The sequence below is a fragment of the Motacilla alba genome, chromosome 20 (genome assembly GCF_015832195.1).
Source record: "Motacilla alba alba isolate MOTALB_02 chromosome 20, Motacilla_alba_V1.0_pri, whole genome shotgun sequence".
NCBI classification, from domain to species: domain Eukaryota; kingdom Metazoa; phylum Chordata; class Aves; order Passeriformes; family Motacillidae; genus Motacilla; species Motacilla alba.
The window spans coordinates 471308-498971 of NC_052035.1; the positions used below are offsets into that span (position 1 = coordinate 471308).

Genomic DNA, 27664 nt, shown 5'->3' on the forward strand with positions numbered 1-27664 from the left:
GGCGGCTGTAAAGTTCTCAAGTCACCTTCACAGTTGAAGCCTGCTGTTGTGGAGTTATAGTACATTTTTTCTTGATGAGGAAAGACAATGTCATTATGTATTAGTTATATGTCTGATATTAAGTGCCATTGTTTTCTAACTCAGAGTATTCTTAATGACCCTAATTTTTGTTTGGTGTTGCTACACAGTTGAAAGCAGAGTTAATGAGATTCATGAGTTCTTACTTTGAAGTTGTATTTGAAGTTATGTTCTTCTGTCTTAATGGCATGTATAGAAAGCCTGTCTTCTAGGCATGGCCTTCTGTCTACTGAGCACATATGCCACCTTTTCAAAAGGTTTTTCAGGAGGTACTGCTTAGAGTGAAAGCTTTTGAATCCGTAATTCAGTCTGGTATGTGGTGGGTATATTTTCATCTTTATGATCCTTTTGTGAGCAAAAATTCTCCTGTTTAAAAAGAATATATTTAAATCATTTTACCTTTTGGTACAAATGTCCTTTTCTTGTACTTCACTGTATTAGGTATATTTTAGTGCTTAAGAAAAGGTGGCAATTTCTAACAGATAAAAAATTTCAGCAATTTTTTTAGTCCATAAAATTGAAGATGCTCTTGCTTTAGGAGCTATGTCACACTTATCTCACAAGTTTTATTTTAGACCTCTGGGACTCCTTACTCTTTATGCTACACATAAAATAAGTGGTAGGTGTTGTCTGGTGCTGGATTTAAAGTGAAAATACTTACTGCTTCTTAAGTTGTAGGAAAACCTGCAAAATTCAGAACAGTTGTAAAACCTTTTCTTTGCAGTGCTTAAAATTAAAATTTTAACACATAAAAATGAAGATGGATGTAAGTGGTCTTCAGTGACCATGTTGTGAAATCTGGGAAAGAAAATTCAAATATAGTTGCTTTGGACTAGAGTGCAGACTCCAAAATTAAAATTTCCAGTATGTAAATTGTGTTACTTGACATTAAAATCAAAGCTTGAGTAGGCTGGAAAGGTTAATGTGGCACTGATTTGAGCTGTCTCTCTCTCTTTCCAAAGAAGCATCTTGTCTTTCCAGTGGCAAACTTGACAGATAGGTTTCTAAATTCTGTAGTTGCTCTGAACAGAAAGGAAGGAACTGCCATTGACTGCAGCTTGTATTTTACATATACCTTACAGACTATGTCTAAACAGAATAACTAGTACTTCATGGCTACTGGATATGTTCAGGCAATACCTTTCTTAAATTTATCAGAAAGTCAGAAAGTAGTATGAGATCATTATGATGAGTTCTTCCCCCAAGTGCATGTTACAGTACTTACCTCCTTGAGTTGCTGCTGCTTTGGTCTTCAGGAAAGAATTGTCCTTACGTAGAAGAAGGCAGTCGATGTTGTGTCCCCCTGGGCTAGAGGAGATGCAGGTATACTTGCCCTCAGCTCTCAGGTTGCATTACACCTCAGGTGCATTGCAGAGCCACCTGCAGGCCTTTGTTAGAAGAATTGAGATCTGTAGAAAATATGTGTGGATGTTAATGCCTAAAAGAGGCTTTTTGAGTCTGGGCTGCAGCTGACTTCAGTGTTGGTCTTAGATGAAAGAGTTGCTTAGATTTTAGTGCTAGTTCAAATAGAGATGCTCTATCAGAATAATTGCTTGGAAATTAAATGTGGTACAGTATCTGTGACAATTTATTGTCACAATTTATTTAGCTACTTATTGATTGCTGTAATAAAAAAAAATGGAGTACAGATGCACAAAACATTCTTAGTTGGAAGGAACCCACAAGGATCATCGAGTCCAGCTCTTAAATAAAACTGGATTCTGTGCCCATATGCAATAACCATAAGACAGGTTTCTTTCTATGTGGTCCCTTCTCTTTTGCTGCAGAACCCCTTAGTTTACTGTTAAAGTGCATCATCCCATACTGTGACTTGTGCCCTGCAGACACTGTAAAAAATTTTCTCTGAAGGTACCAGTTTTCTCTTTCAGATATGTCTGTCTGTCCATGTTATTTTGTATAAAGTGCTTGCAAAAGGTTTTTCTTAATAAAGATTGTTGTTTCCTGACCTATAAAAATGTTTTTTTCCCTGACTTAGACCACTCCAAGGGCATGGGGCATAGAATAGTTTAATTTCTTTCTTTGTTACCTGCAAGTCACAATTTTGACATCTTGACTTGGAGTTTTTCTGTATTGGTGACTTTCATCTTGTTAGTGAAATCTATCTATTTGGAGATTTGCTAACATGGAGTTAATGCCTTTGGGCTGAACATATCTTCTGAAATCTGAAAGTCAAGACTTGAGTGCTTGCACAGCTGATGTGTCCACACATCATACCCTGGTGAAGCTCTGTACTTGCTGGATGCTGAAGATTTCTCAGGAGACACAAACCTCATGAACAAGTAGGGGAGTTGGTAATGGAAGTGCCATCTGAGGTGACTGGTGTGCTCTTAGTAACAACGTAGTACTGGTGTCAGCACAAGTGTACTGACAGCAATCTCATGAATTGATACCCATTGACTATTAGGACATAGCTTGGGTCCTTTCAGTTTTGGTAATAATGGAAGCTAAACTCAGTTTTGGAACTTCAAAAGCAGTGTACAGTATTAGGCTTTGATTTGAGTGTGGGTGTAGTACAGTAACCTCAGTCTGGCAAGGTGCTGCCACTCTTGGTTCTCCTGTGTTCCTTGCCATTAGAAAGAAACTAAAGGAACAGACCTGCAATTTTTAGTTTGCCTGCTGTAAAAAATCTGTCTTTAAGTGATTTATATGGATTCCACAGTAAAGAAGGAAAAAAACATTTTGTCAGTAGATTTAAATTTTTTACATAACCTCATTTTTAGAAAATTCTGCCTACTCAGAGTTAATTACAGTATGTCCTGTTAGTGTGTAAATGACTCCATGCATTAATTCTTTACATGAGTAAACAAATGTTACTCATGTTACTGATTAGATCTGAATTGTGTGTGGGTGGGGTTGGCAAACTTGTTTTGACATCTTAAAACATCTCAGGCATCTCATTGTCTCTAACAGCTGTTCACAGGCAAACCTCTGGCCTGTTGTTTAGTGGTTGTAAGATTAATCCTTTGGGAAATGTTCCTGTTTCCTCTTGATTCTGGCTGACTGATGCCTCTTTGCTAGGCAGTGGGTGTGCATGGTGATCTACAAATGTGGGCTTTTTCCTTGGAGCCACAGAAGATCTGCATATACACCCTCTGTGTTTGCAGAGTTGCCGGTTGTATTTGGCTTATCAAGACAGTACTGCATTTGGTTTCTGGGGGGTGGCTATAAGTCAAGATGAAACGTGGTCTTTCAGTTCTTGAAAATACGACTGGAGTTTCCCAGCAAATGATCTCACAGCTGTGGATGGTAACTTTGTCTGATTCAGTTGGGAATGCAGTCTCTGCTTCCTGTGAATGCTGAGTTATCTTCTTACCTGGAGTCCTACATCAGGGTTCCAGGGGACAGAAAGCTACTGCCTTGTCTGTCACTGAACCTTGATGTGTTTGGTACTAAGTTTTCTAAAGGTCTGTCTGTGTGGTTTCTGCATGGTTGAGGTAATTTCATATTTCGTGTTTGTATATGCTAGTTTCTAAGATACTTCACAGCTTCTGGGTCAGCTCTTCGTATGACAGAGGATACTTCTTCCAGGCTTAGGAGAGAGAGAGAGGCCTGAAAGAACTGAATGGAAGAAGGCTGGAGGCAGTTAATCAGCAATCCTGTTCATCTCCCGTATCTTGTGAACATACCTCCTGTTCCTGTTAGTGGTATTCAGTGTCATCTGAGCTGCAAATCAATCTGCTCTGATGTTTAATCACAACATTACTGTTCAAGGACAATGAAAGTGACATTGCCCAGGGTGTCGGGAGGCTTTTTGTGCCTTTGTGGTTTCCCTGACGTGGGACACAGGTGTATGTGTCTTCATGGGGCCTGCACAAGCAGCTTTAGAAAACACATAGGGATCCCCGTGTACTCCTTATAGGAATCTCTATGAGCATGTTCTCCTGTCACTGCAGCCTCACAGCCCAGTAGTCTGTGACTGGGTGGAGGCAGAGGAGTAGGAAACCTTCTGGAGGGTTAAGGTTGGCTTGGGGGGACCAGAGAATGGAAACAGGTGGCAAAACTCTGCAGGTGGTACTAATGCAGAAAATCCAAATGTGAGAAATGAGCAAGTTTTAAAGCCTCATGCCTAAATATAAGGTCTTTGTTGTGTTCTTTGTCCTTTATGGAATGCTTTTATAAACTGACCTGAGTTATACTTCCAAATGAAGAGGAAAAAGGACACTTCAGTGTGGAAGGCTTGTAAGTTTGCATCTCCATGGCATCAGTTTTAATATTTGCTGTCTCAAAAGTTTAGGATAAATTTCCAGGTTTTTTAATCTCATCACCTCAAATTTATTCACAACTTCTAATATGTTTTCAGAGTGCTCAGAGATCTTGTAGACCCTCTAAACTTTCTTTCAATGGAACAAATATGTTTCAAAACCTAGCATCTTTATGTCAGTTACTGGGGGGGGAAAAAAGCATCCAGTGTATTATAGAGTACCATGACCCCTCCCCCAGGACAATGTTACAGCTTGCTGAGAAATCTTACCAAAATATATTAACCTGTGTGTCATAAAAGACAGGATGTATTCTTGGCAAAAATCTCCTTGAAATTAAGTCTCACAGTGCTACAGAAACCCAGTGGACATGAAATACAGTTTTGCTCCACTAAGATCCTGTGTGCATCTATGTCTGCCCACAGGAAGTTGAGAGGCCTCGTGCTGTTGCAGACTGCTAGGATCAAGGTGGCTATGGCGTTCTTAAATGTTAATTCATGAGATTGAATTGAGCTATTAGAAGAAGGGAAAGTTAGGAGGCCTAAATGAAGGCTGTCAGGTGTGAATGGATTTTTGTATTTGAGTTTCACTTATGTGGTGGTCTGTAAATATTATGGAAAATCATCGCAGAGTAGTAGACATTCAGAAAAGCTGCAGAAAATATTGTTTGTGTGACTTTTCAACCTGTACTGAAATATACCATTTGCATTTCATAAACTTTGTTAGGGTACTGGTGTTCCCAAAGAGACTATGTAGTACCTGAATCTTATTTCTCAGCTACTGTATACCATGGGAAAAAGTTTTCTTCTGAAACTTTTCTTCTGTTTTTGTCATCTGAACTGATGCTATCTTGACCCCTAGTCATGGGAGTCCTCAGAGGAGCAGGAAGTCAAAGTAGACCTGACTTAAAAACAAGAAAGTGAATGAAGACTGCGCCAAAAAACCCAACCAAACAAAAAATTACCAAAAAAATTGCCTGTCTGGACAAAAGGCATCTTTTAGAGAGTCTTGTGTGGTAATTGGGTTTTGGTTTAATTTCTGTCTTTTGTGGCTGCTGTAGAGCACTAGGGCAGTTGACTAGAAGATAAGTTTGGTTGTGGAAATAGTTACAAGTGGCTTTTCTTTTTTGTTTGAATTTTTTTTTTTCCTTTCAGTTCCAGTTTCCTAGAGAGAGAGGACCAGGAAAAATGTCATCAGATTTCTGCATCTTGGAGTTTCTTTTGCCTGAAGAGATCCATGTGATTCTGAAAGCTCTAACAATGGCATCTTTTAATGTGCCTTGTTCTTTCTTCAGCTTGAAATGTTGATCGGGGCAGGGTGCTTGATCCAGTTTCTTCTCCTCAGTGTGCCCCTGGGACTCTTTCCCTTCCCTTTTCAGTCACTCTCAGGTTCTGCTCACAATTGTATTATTAAAGGTGTCTAAGTGTGACATGTTAATCTTCAGATGAGAAAAAAGTGCCTTTCTTATCCTCTGAATTTTTGAGATGCATATATGATGATAGAACTGGACATTTTTGATAAATGTCAGCAGCCTGTCACCTTGGCCACTGGGTCTCACTGACCAGGACACTTGATGTAATACTCCAGAATGGCAACTGGTCTTGTTTAGTCTGCTGTCCTATCTGCCATGCAGCTTTAACATTTACCTTTAACATTTATCTTCACTGCTCTTTTTCTGTGTCCAGGAGTCTTTAAGGAAGAGTGGCTACTTGCAGTTAGGAGGATGAAACAGTTTGACTTAATTTAAATACAAAATGTAATCTCATATGAAGCCATGTCTGCATCTTAAGATTTTTATGAATTTTAGGTAGTGGTTCTGAATTCTTGCATCTCACTCTTGATTGAAACACTGTTGTGTCAGTGGTATGTATTTAAAAACTGTTCTTCCTTATGTAAGTGGCATAAACCAGAAGTGCTTTATGCCACTTCTGTGTGTGTTACAAAGCACACTTAGGAGAACTGGCTGTGGTTCCTCTAGTTAAACCAGCTGGGCACTTTTTCTCTTGGAGGAGCTAATAAAAATTACCCAACCTATATCTCTGCTGAGCTGAACTGTTTCTCTTCTCATCTTTTCTCAAAAAGAAGGTCACAATTTTTTGGAAGAACAGAGATTTGGGAATGCATGGACATCCCCTCTTTATTTTTGAAAGAAAAGCTCGTCAGCAAATCCAGCAAAAGCATTGGAGTTCTTAGGGTTTTAGTCAGGGCTAGGACTGAGTTGAGCAATGTCTGATGAGAAACATTCCACATGGTCTGTCAGAGCTGCTGCTGCTGAAATAGACTGACTTCGGAAAGTATTTAAAGCTTGGACTTGGTCTTTGTTCTGTTTGTAGATGCTCCTCTACACATAACCCTCAGGAGTACCCCATATAGAGATGAAAAAGTAGAAAAGAGAAGAACTTCAACTCCTGTAAGTGCACTAAATAGTCACCAACATTCTATTAGAGACCAAACAAGGAACCACATAGCAAGAGCACTGCGGAGGCCTCGGGAAAGAGAAAGAGTTCAACATGGTATGGCTTTTTGGTGTGACTTGGAAAGTTAACATGGAAAGGAAAAAGTCTTGAGAAAGTTGTAAACATTGTGAGGAACTGATAATATTCTGTATACCTTTGTTACAGATGAGTAAATGTTGGGTTCTCACAATTAAGGGGTAAACATTATATGTATGGTAAAAGAAGTTTTATAAATGTGTAGTTATGTTATTGCAATGTGCTCTCCTCCAGTATGTGTTATCATGGGATGGTCTTGGTAATCCAGGGATTTGGGAAGGTTGGCTTGGTACTATGGCAGCGCCTGACCTCCAATCAGAATATTAAAAAGTGACTTATACCACTGGATAGCAAGGAAGGAGTTGACTGACAAGGCTCTAGGAGAGGCGCTAGAGATATAAAAGGCGAATCATCCATCTTGAAGACGAGCCAGGCATGTGGTGGGCAGTTCTCAGGCCTGCTTTTCCTTACCTAGTCCTTGTGTTGTATTTTTGTTAAAGTTTAATATACCCTTTAAATTTTTTTTAAGTGAGCAGTTGTTTTCTCACACCTTCATTGAGAGAGTGATTTTATATAAATCTGTGGCATAAAATGTAAGCAGTGTTTTTTCACTGTCATTTTGTAAGTTTTCGTGCTCTCTGCACTGAGGTTTATTCTTCACAGTCAGTTGGTATTATTTATAGGATGTAAAAGGTACTAAAGTTCATTAAAAGATTGTAGATCTTAATTCTCTTAAACTCCTGGCTGCCCAAATCATTAAATATTTTAAGTAATCTTGTACCTACTGAGATACCTAAACTTAAAAGAGGCGGATGGGGATGGGCATGAGGCACGATTTTTCAATAGCACTTGACCACTTCTGGTAGTCAGCAATTGCTGCTAGACATCTCCGAAGAACTTCACACCTTTGACTGTTCAGTGGTATCGTGTAAACTCTGTTTGTACTGAAATCTGCTGTAGTATAGGTGGGTAACAGCCAAACGGGATTGGGGGATGTATGTATACACACACATATGTGCATAAAAACAATACATATATTTTAATATTTTGTATGTATACAAATAATGTATAAATAATGCATATAAATAATATATAAATAATTCCCAGCACACTTCTAGATTACTGCATCACCACTTTTTTTCAGATGTTGGTAAGAACTTGAGTGACAATGATGAGGAAAACACAAAATCTGTGGTTAGACTACTGTATCTATGACAGATGCTCTGTGTCCTGGAGATCACCTCCTTAGCTGTCTGTGTCTGTGTTCTGTTGATCATAGCAGACAGACAAGTACTTAGCATCTTGTTTATTCTTGGGCATCCCTCACTGCCCTTCCTTGTAGGAAGGTCTGAATGAGATCCATCAGTATCTCCTCACTGTTCCTCACTCAGTGGGATGTGTCTTATATGCAAGTGTGGCATTTAGAGATCATAATGAACTTTCACAGTGGTAATGTGATGGAGGATGGTGAGTACTCATCCCAGTTCTTATGAGTCTCTGCCATCCAAGGAAGTTGAAATCCTTTGTCTTTTCAAAAAAACCCCAAATCATTTAAAAATGTAGTTGTTTTGCACTTAATTTCTAGGATGATGTTTATCAGTTTATCTTTCTGTTTGATTATGTGAATCTGTGAGGATGCTCATAACCTAGACAGGTCTCTCTATCTGGTCTTATATCAGTGAAAATTCATTATACTTCAGAGCACTTAGAAGAAACAGCTTTAAACAACAAGATTGTTTAGCACCTGTTTTTTTGGAAGACTCTAGTATAATGCTTGTGTTTAGCACCTGTTTTTTTGGAAGACTCTAGTATAATGCTTGAATACTTGTTTGAAGGTTATTTTTTTTTTCATGGAAACATGCATGAACGGTGCTGTGTATTTCAGACGCTAGCTCCACAAAGAAATTTGCAAATGCTTAGATTTTTTTCAGATTTTAAGACACAAGGGGAAGCTTATGGGGACAAAGTGGATAAAGTGACAGTTTCTTTCGTATTTATCTTAGATATTTTGATAGTGGTTGAGGAAGCTTACCATGTGCCCTTGGATATCTTCAAACAAATCCAGCAATCAGATCATGGGAATTTGAATTTTCAAATGAAAAGAAGGAAAATTTTCCTACCTCTGTTGAGCTCAGTTATTCTCTCTTTGCCCTTCTGGAAGAACAAAGTGGTAGAACTTCCTTGCATCCCTGTGAGCAAAGAGAAGGGAATGGTACCAAGAGGATCCTGATCATTGGAAGTACAGGAGATGAGGACAGAGGAAAGTAAGAAGGAAGTTGGAAGCACTGTGTTCAACACTTGAATATGCAGCTTTTCTTTTCCTATTTTTTGTGTTTTGGTTTTTTTGGGTTTTTTTAATTTCCCTCAACACTGAGAGGTGGAAGAAGGTGACTTTTGTGCTGCCAGTCCTGCTGCCTTTGAAGCCCAGCTGCCTGGTGTTGCCATGTGGGTGAGCACACTGAGGTGCCTTTGCTAACCTCATGCTAAGAGGGGCACAGAAATAGCAAAGTAGCAGGAAATCTTTGAGGACTGAGAGGGATGGGGAGATGCAGAGCTAAAGAGTCTCTTCAGGACAAGCTATTAAGCTGGTCCTGCATGCTTACCAGAGCTGATTAAATGTGGCTGCAATTTGCACTTTCTCAGTGAACTGTTTGTGCCATAAATACTCAGCCCATGGGGAGTTCACTGTTGACATGTATGAAAGGGGTTGACATAATATGCTGGTATTGCAGCTTTGCTTCATAAATGGTTATAGACAACCTAGGGTTCTCAAATGGTTTGTGCAAGTGAAGATTTCTTACAGTATAGACTGTCTTCAAGTGCTTATTTAGATCTCTGTCATCTGACATTGAAATAGGTTTCTGAATGGGATGGTGAGTGGCTTAATCAGCGAAGCACTCTGAGAGCAGAGCCGTTTTGAGATACAAGGCATCCTTCCATAATAGGTGTTGATTACATCTCTGAGTCAGGATAATTTACATAAGGAACTGCATAACTATCTAGAAATTGTGTGCTGGGACATAAATCTGAAAGACAGCATGTAACCGAACACTGGAGTCTGGAAAGCAGGGATTTGTGTACATGCCCTTGCAACAGGCTTATACTGAACTGTGCATGCTCTGGAAAAATGCTTTGATGATAGACTTGATTGACAGCTGTCAGTCATTCAAAAATATGGTGTGTTTTTAATCCCATTAAAATAGGATGGAGAACGGATGTTGAGAGAGTAGTTAAAGCCAGCTGAACCAGTTACTCCATTTTCAATATTAATAAAATATTTGATTGGGGAACTGAACAGGAGTTTGGGGTGTTGAGGTTTTGTTCTGTTACAATGCTAGTGAAATGTCCAGTCATAATAATTTAGAAAGTGGATGTAACAAATCCCTCAGTCTTTTTTATGATCTTTGAAGCATGTAAATAATAAGCGGGCATTGCTGTATATTGGATTTCTCCTACATGATGCTTATATTTTGCTATGGGACAGTCAAATTAGGACTTAAAATAGATTATTCCTATTGAGAGCTGGGGAATTCTTAAAAATCAGTTTTCTTCTTGGGTGTTTTGTTTTGTTTTTTTCAGGGAACTGGCCTTGATTGTCCAATAGAACAGGAGGCTTTTAAGAACATTATGTAGTAGAATAAATGTGGGGTTTTTTTAAACTAATTTGGAATTTTGTCTAATTTCAGCTGTTAAAGGACATGAGAAGAACAAAGAAAAAAAATCCAAAGACTATGAAAGATCCAAGTCAAAGAAAAAGAAAAAAAAGAAAAAGAGATCTAAGCCTGGTAAAGTAAATTTTTCTTCTGTAGATGAAACTGGCTTCATTTTTTGTTTTATTACCTCCAAAAAATCACTTTAGATCACTTAAGATGAGGCATTTCATTTCAGCCTTTTTCTTCACTTTGCTTTTATCTTATTAAATAATTGATTTTAAATTGGGATTGACAAATAATCTGTTTCCTGGTTAAGCTTCCCCATTAATGCTGGTGGATGGTGGCTTGTAGTAGTGCTTATAATGGCACAGAACAAGTGTCACTCCTAAATGAATGTCAATCTATAAGTTGAGCTTTTCCTTAATAAGTGTGCTTGTATGCAAGCTTTGCCCAATTAAGAGGGTGCAGATGGCCTGTGTACAGGCTGTTCTCAGTTATGTTAGTTCTGGGACTGCTTTATGAATGCTGGAGTTTGGAAACTTTGAGTCCTCTTTTTCTGCTGTTAACCTTATTATTTCTTATATCTTCACTTTGGGGGGAGTGGGCTGTAACAATGAGCTCAATTGTGCCTTGATTTCTTTCTTAAAGAAATTAATATTTTTTCTGTAGAGATTTAGTAAAAGCTGGATTTAAAGTCTAAACTCCAGCTGGTCCTTCTTTCATGTCTCATAACATGCTGTTGCACTACATTGAAATGGCTGTAGTAGCAACTTGTGTTCTTTGTTTCATCTATGGAGGATTGGGAATGCTTTCCTGGGGCCTCTTCAAGCTTTGAACTTGAGGTAGAAGCCCAGGTGTTAGAGGTAATGGATTCTTCACTGCTGAAAATGCAGCTGATTCTGGAAAATTTCTTTGGTGAAATGTTTAAGGATCAAGTGTGACAATGTCCTCTGCTGTTGATGGGGATGCAGCATACTTCAATCTGCTAGGCATCATTTGTAGAACTAGATCTCCCTAAGGAGGAGTTTCTGAGATAGAAAGTACCTTACTTCTCTGATTGCTGCCATGAATAGGGCAAGCTATCAAGAGAGTGAGTGGATTGGAAGAGCCGTAGGCCAAGTCACTTAGAATTGTACTGAAACAAATAATTTAAATGAATTTCTGATTGTATGGTGCTCACAAGTATAATGATAAAATGCAAAATATAATTCGTAGATTTATGCACCAAGTCCCCATGAGCCACTTGTCAGTCTGTCGTTGGGTTTTAAGATGTTGCATGCCTTTTTTTGATGTTGGCCTTATGGTAGTTCAGTCCAGAACTGTGAAGATTTTTTCCAGATAACTGGTGAGTGCTACTTGTAACTTCAACCATCCTTGATTTATATCCAGTGTAGGCCTCACAGAGGAACCATTCAAGGTGTTTTCTTCACACATGTTTAATCTGGGCTTGTCCACCTGTGCATTCTGTTCCATACATAGACTAGGAAAACAAGTGCTTTCTATCCACTTTGAAGTCTGTGAGATTAGGGAATGTGTATAGCCTTGTGTGAGTAAGAGTGGGATGTGAGGGGGAGATCTCCAGCTAATGGTGCTTGTGTGGAAGTGCCTGTAAAGCAAAGGTGTTTGTACGCCTGCTCAGCCTGAAGAATAGTTGGCCTGGAAAGGCTGGTCACTTAGACCTTTGTCACTTCTGACAGTAGTAAACAGTGACTGAGCGGCATAAAATTATCTAGTTCAGAAAATGTCTTCTTTCCCCTGGAAAGCTTGCCCATTTTGCAGCAGCATCATGCAGTCCCAGAGCTCCAGCATACTGGGAACTGGCTCAGTGAATTACACATTTTTGCTCTGGGCATGCATGGTGCTGTTTCTTCTGTCAACTTTTTTTGACCATAGATTTTTAATGATTTACTACAATTTTACAGGGTATTCGGGCACTGGGGAGGACACAGATATCTCACAAGAGCTTTCACCTGAAAAATCAGTTGTCACAAAATCTAATTCTTCAAATAAATCATTTGCTCACCCAAGTACCCTGCTTCAATGCACTGATTCCGGACAGCACAAGGGAAAATCAAAAGCAAATGGTGAGATGACTCTCCTCTATGGCTTTCTGATTCTGAAAACTGGTTCTTATTGTATAAATTTGGCTATTCTTACTCAGGGTTGTGTGTACTTCTTTCCCCCTGCTTGACAAGACTGGACCCAGTTCGTTTTCCTGAGCTTGATGTTGCTGCTTTTTACTTTGGCTTTACTTTCATATATACTTCAAGACTGTTGCCCTTATCTCAGAAATCAAACTCATTTTGCAGGTTTTTTTTTCCAGTGCCTTATTAACTCCTAAAATAACTATGTTACTACTTAATAATTATTTTTTCATATTTCCAAAAGTTTCTACAATGTAAGAACTCCTTCAGAGTTAAAAATGGGTGATTTGTGAGCTTGCTGTGTTTGAGAGACCATTGGGTGTGGTGATGTGTAGTTGTATTGATACAGAATGAATATGGTTATAATGACTTTCTGAGCGTCATATGAGAAGTTCTTGAATTTACTGTTATTGTTGTCTTCATAGTACATCATACACACAACCCATAAAAATCTGGTTCTATCTACCAGCTTTCATAATTCTCAATGTCTTACTCCATGTCACTACTTACTGGTACAAACTGGTACAATAAAAAAGATAAAGGTTTCGTTTTTCTCTTGTTCTTAAAACTCACAGATTTGGAGGAAATAGAAAATATATGACAGCTTGATTCTATACAAGAACCTTAAATTCTTTTTTATACAGATACACTGTTGAGAACCGTTTGAGCTTGTTTTGGTGGGTTTGTTTGTTTTTGTTTGGGTTTTTTCATAACTTTGTTATTAGACAAAAGTAAATTTTAACTTCAGTTAATTTCCCCTTTATAGGCCAAACGGGAAACATTAAAAACTACTGAAGTACAGATAGTGGTAATGTCTTGAAACACGTTTTGCAAGTCTGAGCAGTTGTGTTTCTGGAGTATATCAACCATAGGACATACAGTTTAGTAGCTTGGCCGTCAGTTGCTCAGATTTCTTTTGATCAGTTGACAGATATTGAAAGTGGTGGAAAATACCTGCAATGATTTTGTTTCATCCTTTTAAAATTGTTTTGTTGCTTTTTGCGTCTGCAGAACTTGTGCCTAGATAAACAAGATCTGGGGTAAACAAAAGTGAAACTTCTGTGTAATATGGAAGTGTAGTGTGCCTAACCTGTTACTTACACTGTACTTTAGGAGAGAGTGTCCTAGTTCAGAGGTAGAAAAGAACTTTTAAACATGGAAATAAACTATTGTGTTGGTGGTTTTCACCCCTTTGACAACAGATGTTTCTCCAAAAGATACAGTTTATATCACAGACTGGTAGTTCTGTTTTTGCATTCTATAATTCTGTGAGCTAAATGATGAAAGTAGTTATACTCACTGTAGGTGAGACACCCACCATCATACTTAAGACTAACATTTTTACCTTCCATTCCCCTCTAACTCATTAAATTATTTTCAAATATTTAAAATACTTCATCTTCTTCCTCTGACCCTCCCATTCTATCCCCAAGGAAGATGCAGACATTGATTTAATATTACTGAGGTAAGATTCTCAATTCAGCATGCTGTTCAGTTAAAATTTTCTTGGCAGTTTTATTCAGTCTAGGATGCGCTAATGCTTCAGCTAAGTAGTGTTGGGTGCATTCTGGAATAATACCTTGTGCGGTGCACTGCCTGTGAGTTTATAAATGCATCCTAAACAGAAGATTAAATGAAAATAATAATTTCTGAAGCAGGATTAAATTCTATGTTGGACCCAGTATTGCTGTCGTGGAAATATCACTTTGTGAGATTGAACGGTTCATAAAATAGAAGTACTCTCTTGCCTCTTTTTGAGAGCTCTACACTAAGAGTGCCAAGTCACAATTCTGTACCAATTGCAGCAGCTAGCATGAGTCCTATTTGAATGTACAAGCCTGGTTTTGTTTTTTATAGTTTTGTCTGAAGATACTCGATTCCTTGGTTTGAGATGCTGTATGTTGACAGTACAGTTTTAATGACAAAAGCTGTTAAGATGGATATTTTGAGGGAGCCATTAATGAGATTATGAAACTTCATTATGTAGTGACCTTCAGTAAACAGTTAAAATTGTGGTATTCCTTAAATTACACTGTGAACTCATGCTTTTTGGAATGTATGTTTGCATACTTGGGATGAGATTTTGAGGGACCTTTATTTATAATTACTCAGGATTTTATGTAAATACTTCTTGTACAGAGGATGACACCCTGAGTGAGTCATCTATGGATAGCTTGCCTTGGAGTGATGATGACTGCAGTCAGGATGTTGATGTAACCACCAACCCTGATGAAGAAGTTGAAGAAAGTGATTTTGAGATTGTTCGGTGTGTTTGTGAAGTAAAAGAAGAAAATGACTTCATGATTCAGGTATGAAGTGGAGGATAGATGCACTTTTCAGTGAGTGCAATGGAAGGTATCAGTAGAGAAACTTTTGTTTTGTACATGAAATAATAAACTATTGTTGTCTTCCAAAGGCATAACATTTTTTGAGGTAATCTGTCAGGGTGACTGCTACGATAGTTAACTTCTGCTTCATAGTACAGTTTAGGATTTTTAATTGAAGGATAGAGGGAACATTCACTCTAAGTCAAAAATCGTTGATTTGTCATTTGTGAATTTTTCTAAACATAGAAGACTTTTTTGACTCTGAGAACGCATATTTGAAATCAGGGATTTTTTTGGGCTCCCTCTAATTTAAAGCCTGTTCAGAACATTGCCATGAGATAGTAGTGTACTTCCCATTCCTCTGCCCTGGTAAGAAGCTTGACTTACACATACAATTCTTCAGACAGACTGGGAAAAAAAAAAAAGAAAAAAAAAAAAAAGGAAAAAAATTGAGGGTTTTGCTTTAAAGCAGAACTGCATTTGTCATTTGTCAATTCTGCAGTAGTCTGCAAATTCAGAGTTCCTAACCTACCTAAGGCCATCTGTCCATTCCACATGTATCTGCTGTCTTTAAGCCAGCTTCACAGAAAATTTGGAGAGGCTTCTATTATCTCTCCTGCTTAAAACTGTTGATAAAAAACCTCCTTGGAAGTTACTTGCCTATTTACTTTGAAATATTTGTAAATTATCAGGAAATAATTTCCCTACGTAGCTGCTTTAACCATCCCACCCAGTTCCTATTAATTTCAAGAGGTGAAGTAAAAAAATTAATTCAATTTCTTCATAATTTTTGCTCTAATTAATTTTCTTTGAGTTTCCATACTATGTCATGAAGCCTTGCTGTGGAAGGTATGATCCTTTTTCTCTTAGTGATGAGTTCACGTCACACACCTTTGTTTTAGTGTTGAATCCTGACAATGCCGGACAAAAAGTACCTTATGAATTAGTAAGGAAGGGTGGAGTGATGGGCAGTGGTCAAGTGTAGGTAAATAGCACCAGACTGTACAGGAGGAAAAAGGAGTCTGACAGTGATGACTGAAGGGGGTAGATGTCCTTTGAGGAGATGGCTTACAGAAAATCACAAAGAAATAGCCTGGGAGTATAACTGGCAAAAGTTCAGCACTAGGTTAGGATTGCAGAATGTAGGGAAGTGTCAGCTGGCTCTGGATGCAGCCTATGGATGCCTTTCCTTTAAAGTTTCGTTGGCTGCTTCTAAGGTTACCTTGCTAGGTTGAACTAGTTTGCGCGGGTTTTTTTAGCATATTGCAAACTTTAAAACATTTGAATTGATTTGTGAAAGAATTGGTCTCTGGAAGAGAGATGCAGATCAGCAGTATTGTGAGTATCTGCATTCTTTATGGGGATTGAGGTATAGGAAATACACTGGCACCTGGGATACCTGCTTGGGTTTGCTGCGTACTCATCTTGATATTGGAATGAAGGAGCCAGGGCAGTTTCTTCATGTATCTGGCTGGAGGTTCATTGCTCCCAATATACAGGTATTCCCCTCCTCTCTTACAAGAGGGAGAATGCTAAGCATTCTCTTCCAGCTGTGTTCATTGCCATGAATGTGCCAAATTTAGAAATAATGCGGGAAAATGTTAATTTTAAACACATCAGCACCTTCTTGTCCATGAACGACTGGGGAACATTAAAGTTTAATGAAACTCATACACAGTTAAAATGGGAGTTCCTTTAGGTATTTAAACTAATAATTTGCCCCCACATTCAAAAGATTTTCTAAAAAAGTTTTCTTTGACCTGTACTTGCCTTAAATTAGTTGTGTTAAGCAATTTGTGCATTAAGGATATCATTCATTGCACCGGGATGCAGAAATCTGGGTTTGCATTTATAGAAGTATCTGCTTCAGTTAGTAGAAATTAAATCTGGAAAAAGAGTGTATTGTTGGTTAGTGCTGTTTTGTTCCAGTGTCTGTAACTCTGCAGGGAGGTTAGTAGACTTCATTTATGGAGCTGGTATAAAGCCGCGGTGTAGCATTGCTCTGTTTTCTTTCTGGAGGCACAGCACTCTGATTTTTTTAGTGAGGCCCAAAGAAATCCAGACAGACTGTTATTGTCCCTTCTTTTTAGTTTTTATACCGAAACACTGGTGAATTTGTGTATGATGCAGAAAATTCTGGGGCTGGGTTTGATGGCCTCAGAGGTGATGGATGTAAACGGACTTGAGATATTTTTGTTCTGGAAGGTGAAAAGCTGCTTTAAATACATATCTTTTGGGTTTAGTTACTTGTTTTGTGACTTGAATTTCAATTTAAATATTTTTTGCACAATGCTGTATGTTTTTTCTCTTCTAAATCTCCTGCTTGACATACTTTAAAACTCCCTACTACCACCTGGGCAGGGAGTAGTTTCCCAGTAGCATGTGCCAGAGTTGTAACCTGTAGCTTAACAGCCACAGTGTGCAGTAGAACCTGCGAGTTAAAGAATTCACCTGTACCCTGAAGGGGTGAATATTTAAATATCAGTTGAGTAAAATTTTAAAAAGTTGGGATGTTTGTGCTGGTTTGAAAGTAAACCAGCAGGAGAAATGACCCCCACACAAATACCATGAGAGGGATTTCAGGTCAGAGTTACAATGTCATTAGAAAGATAACACTAAATGCAACAATATGCAAAAACTGGCTTAAAGTCAGACTACAGCCTGCTACCCTGTTGGTCAGGGTGGTGGTCTCAGTCCTATCAAATAGTGACAGCAGTCCTGCGAAATGATGGTTGAAGTTGAGAGCAGTGGTCCTCTGGGAGGTCTAGTCCTCGTGTGGAAGTCCAGGTCTTCCTCTGGATCTGTCCAGTAGTCGTGGTGTCCTAAATCCCCAAAGCACCCAGATAATTTATGGTCAGATACGGGCAGGATGCTCAGTACCTCCCCCAGGGCAGGGAATTTCACAATGGAATTATGTAATCATATGAGTCATAGGATGTTTTGGGGAGTCCTTGATCGCCTAGGTCCTTACACCTAGCTGCCCATTGGGGCATTAAGGTCCAATGGCAGAGGTGACCCCCTTAGGCTGGATGTAGTTATCACAGTTAAGTCAGTTTGTGAAGACAAAGGACAAAGAAAAACTACTCTGGTGTACCGGGGGGGGGGGGGGCGGGGGCAGGGGCAGTGATGGAGAGGGGTTTGCCTCTTTCCTGTATCTAACACCTGCAGCCTGCCAGCTGGTGTGCACTGGGCAGCTCTTGCAAAGGACGCACCATTAACAGCTCATGAGGAATAATGTAGAGTAGAATGCAAGAATAATAGGAGTAGAATGCATAGTTGGGTTACAACCCCACTTGCAACCTAGGACAGATGCTTCACTTTGGTTCTGGGCAAAATTGCCTGGAAAAACACTGAGTGCAGCTCTGTACAATATGGCATGATCCATAGGATGCAGGTGTAACTAGATCCAGGAGCTCCCTTCTTATTTTTAGCACAGTCTGTTTCTCTTAATCTGTTTTCTTTGTTTTAGAACACCTTTTTCTGGCTCTTATTTGTGAAAGAAGGATTGTGTCTGCCTTTTTTGAAAACATCTCCCAACTGCATTAGGACTATTTACCCATTTTGGAAGGCAAAACATTGTTGGTTCCATCCTTCAAAAACCTGTTTCTCTCTAACCTTTTACATTCTCCAATGCCAGAGCTCCCATCTCCTCCACCTAGACTGCTTATTTAATGCAGTGAAGTATTCAAAGTCTGGTTGCCCTTTTCTGTCCCTCCTAACTTGAGGAAGGGCAGGAGATAAGAGCATTAATTAAAGTGGTGTTGGACACAAACAAAATGTTTAGCAAGTTGGCATCTTTGTAGGTCAGTGAAGAGCAACATGTGAGATTCCTTGCAGTTGCTGTTAGGGTTTGGTTTAGCTCATACTGCAGTCCTCTACAATGACAGCATTTCTGCTTATGGTTTATGCTCTGAGAAATAGAGGGAATATGATCTCTTGTCTCACTGCTTGGGAAAAGAGTAACTTTTAACTGACATCACAGTTTCCAATCAAAATAGACTTAATATTCTTATGTGGAGTTTTGTTCCATGTTTCAGTGGTCTGTAGTCTACAATCACAGTTTTGTCTCATTAAAATACTGATGAGGAGAAAATGACAGACAAAACGTGAATAGTTTTTTCCTGCTCTAGAACAGGGTTGCTTTAAGAACAGTTACTGCATTTTAAATAGTGTAACTGTGCTAAGGAGATACAAATTATATTCAGTCGTTGCCAGTATGATTGTCCTGCCTTGGAAAGATGTTGGATGCTCCTAAAGCTGGTGCGACTGATCTGCACTGCAGGTTTGTGTTAGTAGAGCTACCTTTGAAGTGGATAAAATGTTGGAGGTACAAGAATCAGTAAAGCATAATATTGCATACTCCTGTGTGACATAAATATCTATGGAATTTGATAATTGAATATGGATTACTGTTTGAGGGTGTCAGGAAAATTAATGTACAAACGTCAGAGGTTTATGTCCAAAAAGGAGACTAAGGAGTTCTTTTAACTTTATTTGAATAAAGGGAGAGGCCATGGGGCATTCCTTTGGGGGTCTCTCAAATTTTTGGAGGACAATTTTTTGACACTGGCCTTTTTATCCTAATTTCCTGGCTGCATTTCCCTTCTCTCTTTCCCCATGGCTGAGGTACTTGAGAGGTACAGACTTCTTGGAATGCCCGATACCAAAGATTTTCCTCTAATGTATAACCCTCCCTTTTAATTTTTTTATTCTTATGGAATTTGGGGGTTTCCCTATTGTTTCTTTCATCTTTCAATATCCAGTTTCATTTGTCAGCAAACCTTCAGTTTGTTTGTAAAGGCAAATATCTTTTTCCATTCATCAATCAGTGGAATCCTTCCCATTGTTTCTTTTATCTCTCAGTACTAGTTTTATCTACCACCAGACCCACAGTTTGTTTGTAAAGACAAATCCGTCATTCCTCTCAAGGGGAAAGCTTTTGAATTCAGAAAAATTGATCTGTTTTGGTGAAGATAACTTGATTGCTCTGTTGGCTATCCTGGTTACATGCACGTGCGTCTGAATGTGCATGAAATGAATGATTTTCGTTTCTAAAGGTAGTACTTTCGTACCTTTCAGAATCTCTGATTCTACTTTTTAATTGTCATTCTCCAGAAACATACGTGAAAAATGTGTGGGAGGGCTCACATTTTATTATAGTCTGTTTCTGTAATGTATTTGTTTGTAAGTGGAAGGTGGGGTGTGGATATTAATAGACCTTTTTGTCTTAAAATATGTAGATCCTGTGTTTCTTAATTGAGATAATGGTATTGAGCTCCTCTAGCCTTCATTTCTATTAATGTGCACTTCTTGATTTTGAACAGTGTGAAGAGTGTCTGTGCTGGCAGCATGGCATCTGTATGGGCTTACTGGAAGATAATATACCTGAGAAATATACCTGCTATATTTGCCAAGATCCTCCAGGTACAGAAATTTAAGGTTACAGACCCTTGTTATATATGTAATAAATCTGCTAGTTTATCTATATCTAATCTGTATCTATAGCTCTCTCTCTGAAAAACTACACTATTCCCCCCCCCCCACCTGTGTCTGTCACTGTAGGTAAGTTTCCGTTTCAGAAAGTTTTAATTTATGTGAATATCCATGAGTCAATATTATGGAATTACAAAAGGACAGAAATGGAAAGACTGTTTTCACTGTGATGACCATCTGTCACATATTTGCTGTAATAAGGATTGTACTGTCTGACTATGGCAAATGAGTGTAGAAAACACTCAGAAAGCTCAAGCAAAGACTCCCTATGGAGCCACATCTTAAGGGATGTGGCTACAGCTCTCCCCCAACAAATTGGGCTGATGCCTTCTTTAAAATAAGTCAGTGGAAGGCTCCTGGCTCTCCTCAGCAGTGGCTCTTGTCATTGACTGCATTACCTGCTGTCCTGGTGTGTTGCTGGCCCAATGCCAGCCACCCACAGAAGCTGCTCACCCTCTCCTGCTTCAGCTGGGCAGAAGACAGAAAGAAGACAAACCCTTAACAAAGGGTTCATGAGTTGAGACCAGGAAAAAACACTCCAAGGGCAAAAGAGGCTTCAATTAGAGATACAAGGTGAGTTTATTACCAACAAAATCAGAGGAGGATAATGAGAAATAAAATGAGCCTTTAAAAACACCTTTTCTTCCCCCAACCCCTCCCTCCCTCCCACCAACAACGCAGGGAGACGGGGCATGGGGGTTTGATCTGTTCATCACTCAAGGTTTTCTTCCACTGCTCAGGGAGAGAAGTTGTTCCCGTGTGAGACCGTGGGGTCCCTCCCACAGGAGATAGTTCTCTGTGAACTTCTCCAGCGTGGCTTACCAATCTCAAAACTGCTGCAACGTGAGCCCCTCCCACGGGCACACAGTCCTCCCAAAACTGCTGCAGCGTGGATCACTCGTCCACGGGGTGCAGTCCTCCAGCCTGGAGGCAGGGGCCCTCTCTCTCTCCACTAGGTCTGCCACTGGATCACAGCCTCCTCCAGGCATCCACCCACTCCAGCGTGAGCGTCTCCCGCATGGGCTGCAGCGGGATCTCTGCATCCCCATGAGCTCATCCCCATGAGCTGCAGGGGCACAGCTGCTTCACTGTGGTCCTCACCACAGCCTGCAGAGGAACCTTGGCTCTGGCACCTGGTGCACCTCCTCCCCGTCCTTCTCCACTGGCCTTGGTGTCACCATGTTGTGTCCCTCACATGTTCTCACCTCTTCCTCTTCTGGGACTAAAAGAAAAAGCTGTGCGCCTTTGTTTTGATTTTCTTCTTAAATCTGTTATCACAGAGGCATTACCAACCTCTCAAATTAGGCCAGCTTTGGCCAGCAGCATGTCCATCTTCAGAGCTACTAGGGATGGGCTCTGCCTGACATGGTGGAAGCTTCCAGCAGCTTCTCACAGAAGCTACCTCTGTGTCCACCAAGCCTGCCCCCCCCCCCCAAACCAGGCTGTGCAAAACTAACACACCTGCAATAATCCATATATTGGTATTTACCTGAGATAACAGAGAGTTGATTAGGCAATATGTTCTCTCCTCCTTAGCAGATAATTTTGAAATGTCCTAGTGTTGGAAAATCCCAGCTCTACAGAGACTGGGCAACTGAGAGGCAATTTAAAAGATTTTGTTCTTTTATCAGTCTCATAAAAGGGTGAGACATGAGAGCTGTCTTCCTACAATGGACAGTTCTAATTCTCAAAAATATCTGGTCTTTTTGCAAGCCATCATTTGAAACTTGTTTCTAGTTCAGTCTCTCTCTCAACAATGTCATCTCTATTCCATGGCCTTCCTAAGTCAGCACACCTTATCTCAGAGTTTGCATACAGATGTATAAGACTGTGTGAGCTTTCAGTCAGGTTTTGAGAATCCTTTACAAATCCATTTCTCACATCTTAATCCATCTCACACAGCCAGTAAAACTACATTTAAGCAATATTTTCTAACTTTCTACTGTATTTATTACAAAGCCTTGCTGAAATTGAAAAGGATGAGATTTGGACTTGTGTCCATGGTTATAAATGGCAAGAAAATGGATCTCTTTTACCTGATTAAAAGACTTTTTTTGGCTTATATATATATTTGGGTTGTGATCTGAGGCTTTTTTGGCTGTTGAAAGCTACCATCTCTTTTGTACTTTAACTCATAGATTTGTGTAGTATGTTTACTGCTGTTATTTGTACTCTCAGCAACGAAGACATGCTACACCTAAATTTTAAACTTGTACTACAGAATCGGCAATATATTTAAGGTTTCTTTAGAGTAACTTGCTTCTAGAATTTTAACTTTCTGTTAAAGATATTTTGCTTTATGTCAGGTGAAGGTAGTTATAAACGGGACTAAAATGCACTTGCAGACTGAAGTTGTGTCATCACACTTGAATGAGTGCTTTTATGCAGAAAGTGATTACACCTTCATTTGTTTAATTCATCATTAACTATTAACTTCAAGATTCTGCATTTTACATTGGCGGGGACTTAATTTTTTACCTTTTATCTCTGTCTTAATTTTACTTCTGTTGGGAAAAAGGAAAACATGTCCAACTTTTTGACTGCAAAGATGGCTTTTCAGTGACTGTTTTTGGCTTGAAGTGAGCTAATAGGCTGTATGAATCTAAAAGAAGTTGCTTTTAAAACTGAGCATGGCTATTCAGCAAATTCTTACTTTGGAGCTTTCCCCAGTCTAAACTGCTGGGACTTTTAACAGCACCACTCATTCTACTAGAAGTAAAAAGCAAATTTAGTGTAATTTTGTCTAAAAACTGTACTAACTACTGATTTACTCAGGTCTTTTTGAATCTGGTAGGATTTTTAAGAGATTTGTTAACATTTACCCTTGCTTAAACACGATCAAGATGATTATGTAGCACAATTGCTTGTGGGCATAGTCTGGTGTCTCCTCTTAAGGTTTATATACTTCAAAAGGGAGCACTTTTTATCTCAGAGTGCACATCACCTTAGTTGTTCAGGTGACCATGAAGTTCTCAAAGTCACTGTTTTACTCTTGTGGACTGAACTGTACTTTGTCACAGATGTCAGCTTCTCTAATGCAGAAAGTAATGAGGGAGGGCCAATGCAGGTGGCCTGGAGTGTCTCCAGTGTGGTTCTGACCATACCAAAAATCTGCTTGCCTTCCTGCTTGATACAGTGTATCTGCCTGGAAGGTTGAGCTGATACACCTTTCAAAATTCTTTTTTACCCTGTCATGATTCCTGATGCCACCTAATACCCGTGGATTTCTATGTAGTGCTAGCCTCAGTCTTACTCTGCTGCCTAGTAACTCCCTTTTTCTTTTTTTCTAGCTTCTTCTCTAGTCGACGTTAACCTGCTTATATTGGAGACCTTTTTGCAATTATGGTTCCCAGTCTGTGCTCCAGTTTTATCTCTGGTTCAGTGTGCTTGTTGCCTGGGCTGTACATAGGCAGTGACTGACACAGTTGTTTCTCTGCTGAGCTGTCCACTGAGAATATCTGTAGTAAATGTACATTTTACAGGGTGTGGGGGAGCTTTTGTTAGGTATTTAATGTGAAGGGTTTTTTGTGTGTGTTTACAATTTAGTAAGCATCTTTCCTTGTAAATAACATTTGTTTGGCAGTTTAAGTTACTTCTATTGATGCATTTATCACATTCAACACTGTTTCATTTCAGCTGTTGCTGATATTCAATATCAAGAGATAACATTGATATCTCCTAAGAGGGAATTATCATTATTAATAGCTTGACTTAGGCAAGTTTTCTATCAGAACCTTAGCCTTGATTCCTTTAAAATGTATTTTTGCACAACTGTACTAGTACATGTTGATGTTAAAAACAAGACCACTGGGAAGCTGATTGCCTTTTTCTGCATTTTACTGTCTGCAGAGAGCTGCAGTCAGACTGTAACTTCTGTCATAACCATGGTTAGACTAGACAGTGTGATTTCTCAGCCTCATCTGTAACTGCCTGTTGTGGATGTCCTTTGGTGGAAGTTGGTGTCTGAATGTTTTTACAGTTGGGCAGAGGTCTTTGTCTTCCTGCTTTACAAATTCTTCATTTCTTCATTGGTTATGTCTGCTGTTACAGGTTCTTCTTTGGTTCAATTGATAAGAACAAATGAGCTGTTGCAGTACCTGGAGATAATCAGAATTACTACCAGCAATGTCAACATTTCATTTTAACTCACTCATTACTGTCACTTCAGGTCAGAGGTCCAGCTTAAAGTACTGGTATGAAAAGGAGTGGTTAAGTAATGGTCACATGCATGGCTTAGCATTTTTGGAAGAAAATTACTCCCACCAGAACGCCAAGAAGATAGTGGCCACTCACCAGCTGCTTGGTGATGTACAGCGAGTGATCGAAGTCCTGCACGGGCTGCAGCTGAAGATGAGCATATTACAGTAAGCAGTATTTAAGTACCAGCTGGCATGTTCTCGTCAGGAATTAGACTGCAAGTGTAAAAATAACCAGAAATTCAGGCTTGCATTCGTGCTGTGTGGACTTAAAACATAGTTTGAATTCCTGATATGATCTTGGCAAAGGACTTGGTTGTTTAAAAACTGTTTAAGTGGGATGAGTATAAATGGACAATGTGTATAGAAAGGGTTAAACTAATAAAACTAATGTCAGTTTTCCCTAAATCACCCAAATGGATTTTAAGTAAGAGCAGGATAGACTTTTAACCCATGGCACCATTTTTGCAGCACTTGCTTTCTCCATTCCAGGAAATCTGGTCATAGCTTCTCCAAGAGGAATCAGATCTTTTTGTTTGGTACAGTATCTTGTTTTGGTGCAGTGGGAGAGTGGTTGCACTCTCAGCAACCTGCAGTACTTCATTTCTGAAAGGTTATTTCAGTTATATCTACAAAAAAATAACCATTATTTATATAATTTTTTTTTCTCCCAAGTCAACTTTTTTTTGTGTATTTTCCTGTTTAGAGTCATCCTTGGGTTCTGATGACTGAAAAAAAAAATTAACTCAAATCCAGCAGTTTTAAATTTATTGAATTCCATAATTGTAATTTATTAGTTGATAAATTGCATGGCAGCAGCTGTTTGGAAAACAAAGTGATTTTAGCATTCTTTAGACCCTTCTCCCAAATCTGTGGTAATGCAGGAGGTCCACTGACATTAAGTAATGCTTAAAACAAGAGAGGAGCCATTTTAACATTGGGGTTTGCTTTTCCATTATGGGATCCTTTTATTTAGATCTGTAAGTAATCTCTTTCCTTTTTGGAGACTAAAACAAATATTTTAAGGCCGCTCCTTGGGCCTTTTTTTAAAGAGTGACATTTGAGTTTCAGGCTTTCCAGTAATGAATTGAGATTTACATAGTACTGAGATAAGGAGCACTGGGCGTATATGTGATGGTTGCTGCAGGTTTTGTTCCTTTTCTCTCCCATGCTGAAGTCAGTATGATGGCCTGGCTTAATTAAAGGTGAGGCGCAGTCCTGTTTGGATCGTCTGGTTAAAAGCTTCAGCTGCTGTTTCCTTTCTCATTATATAATTTAGAAGAGATTTTAAAAATTGCTGTATTAGAATACTTATTATATTGTTGATGCAGATCAACAGATAGAGAGAACATGATTTCACAGGTGCCTGAAATTATTAGGAGTTGCTCAGTGTTTCAGGGAGGTTGCTCAGTGTTTCAAGGAGGTGGCAAAGGACCCAAGGTGACCCCGGCAGTGCCATGGGAGTGTGAACCTTCAGCAGGCAGGAGTTAAAAGGTTATTCAACTATTAGCATTTGACTTTTCATCCTTAGGTAACTGGTGCATCATTTTTCAGAAAAATGTTCTGTCTTTTGTAAAATTATCCCTTGCTCTGTTCTGATCAAAATACAGTTTCTTTAGATGTAGCAGATGAGTGGAGCTTGAACAGAAAGTTTTGGTAAATGAACACCTGGCTTTCACTTTTCCAGGCATGCCTTCAGGATGGTTCACCAGGGAGCTCTATCCTTGCTGTGCCAGCACTGGAGGCAAAGGTGCTTCTATTAAATAGTCTGAGCACATCCTTGGCAGCTGTACTCACTTTGGTTTCTTCTGAGAGACACGGAAGAAACCTGAGCTGCTGCAGGATGGATTAGAAAGCAGTTACTCCCAAAGTCAACTGGTCATGTTTTCTTGAGTGGTTTGGTGAACAACTAGAAAAGCTGGATCAGTTGAATAGAATAAGTCCGTCCACCTTTGCAAGGAAGCAGAGAGGGGGGCTTGAGGGCAGCCTCCCCTTTCTGTGCAGCCCAATGCAGCAGGTGCTTCAGAGCCAGGATTTGCTCTGCTGTGTTCCTGCAGCGTGTAGCAAATGAGCTGCCAGCCCTTTGAAGATAGCAGAGTATTATGCTTTGCTTTCCTTTTACTGCTGTTTTGATGCTTTACACAAAGAAGAACATGGGTTACAATGCTCACCCTGAATCTTTTGTTCGTTACATCTGTAATAATCTGATAGATGTTCTTTCTGCTGGAATAAATAACATATTAGTCAATTTGAAGACAATTAAAATAAGAATTTTTCTGAGAACAGATGAAGGGAACTCTGGCCACTATGGGATACCACTACAGTGTACAATGTTGGTGTACCATACCTTTACTAAAAATATCCCTGTTAAAATTAATTTCTGCTGCTAATAAATTGCAAATATTGAAGCAAAATGTTCCATGAAGGGCTGACATTGGTGAGAAGTCGTATGTGTCTATTTGCAACTTATTCTTCAAGTTTTTTCTTAATCCAAACACTTGGCCCTTTTTTTTTTTTCTTGCTTAATTATTCTAACTTAATTTCTTTATGCAAGAGGATAGTTTGCTTAGTCACTTTGGCATTTAAATTGGACGGTTTACTTTTTTATATTTGAACAGAAATAAAGAACACCCTGATTTAAAGCTTTGGTGTCATCCATGGAAGCACATCACAGTGGATGAAAAAATCCATACAAAACACATCATTCACTTTGAGGAAAGCTGTTGCAAAGAGGAGACAGCAAGTTACAGAACTTGGAATGGGACAGTTGAGAAACCCTCAACAGTTGCTTCTGTGGAGGAATCTTACATTACGAGTGAACACTGTTACCAGAAGCCTCGGGCCTACTACCCTGCCATAGAGCAGAGGCTGGTTGTGGAAACAAGAGGTTCAGCCATGGATGATGGAGTAAACAGAATAAGGGAAAATGGGGATGATACCTTCTCAGAGAGGTTTGGCTGGAATCTGGACCAAGAAATATGCAAGATGGAAAATGAATCTAAACACAATTACTCTAAGGTATTTTTATTAAAATAGCCCTCTCTGGCAAAAAGCATGTGTT

The 27664-nt window shown here is 39.2% G+C and overlaps 1 protein-coding gene across 19 annotated transcripts in view; it reads left to right on the plus strand.

Moving 5' to 3' along the window:
- PHF20 (PHD finger protein 20) overlaps positions 1–27664 on the plus strand; it is a 72887-nt gene that overhangs the window by 39064 nt on the left and 6159 nt on the right. For 13 of the 19 annotated variants that reach the window (XM_038159084.1, XM_038159079.1, XM_038159086.1 and 10 more), the window contains 7 exons: positions 6632–6811; positions 10477–10575; positions 12366–12527; positions 14700–14896; positions 20239–20338; positions 24576–24771; positions 27222–27621. In XM_038159084.1, coding sequence (XP_038015012.1) covers positions 6632–6811; positions 10477–10575; positions 12366–12527; positions 14700–14896; positions 20239–20338; positions 24576–24771; positions 27222–27621 — 1334 coding nt within the window. The remainder of the gene's footprint in view (positions 1–6631; positions 6812–10476; positions 10576–12365; positions 12528–14699; positions 14897–20238; positions 20339–24575; positions 24772–27221; positions 27622–27664) is intronic. The other 6 variants (XM_038159089.1, XM_038159092.1, XM_038159094.1 and 3 more) reach the window with 3 other exon arrangements.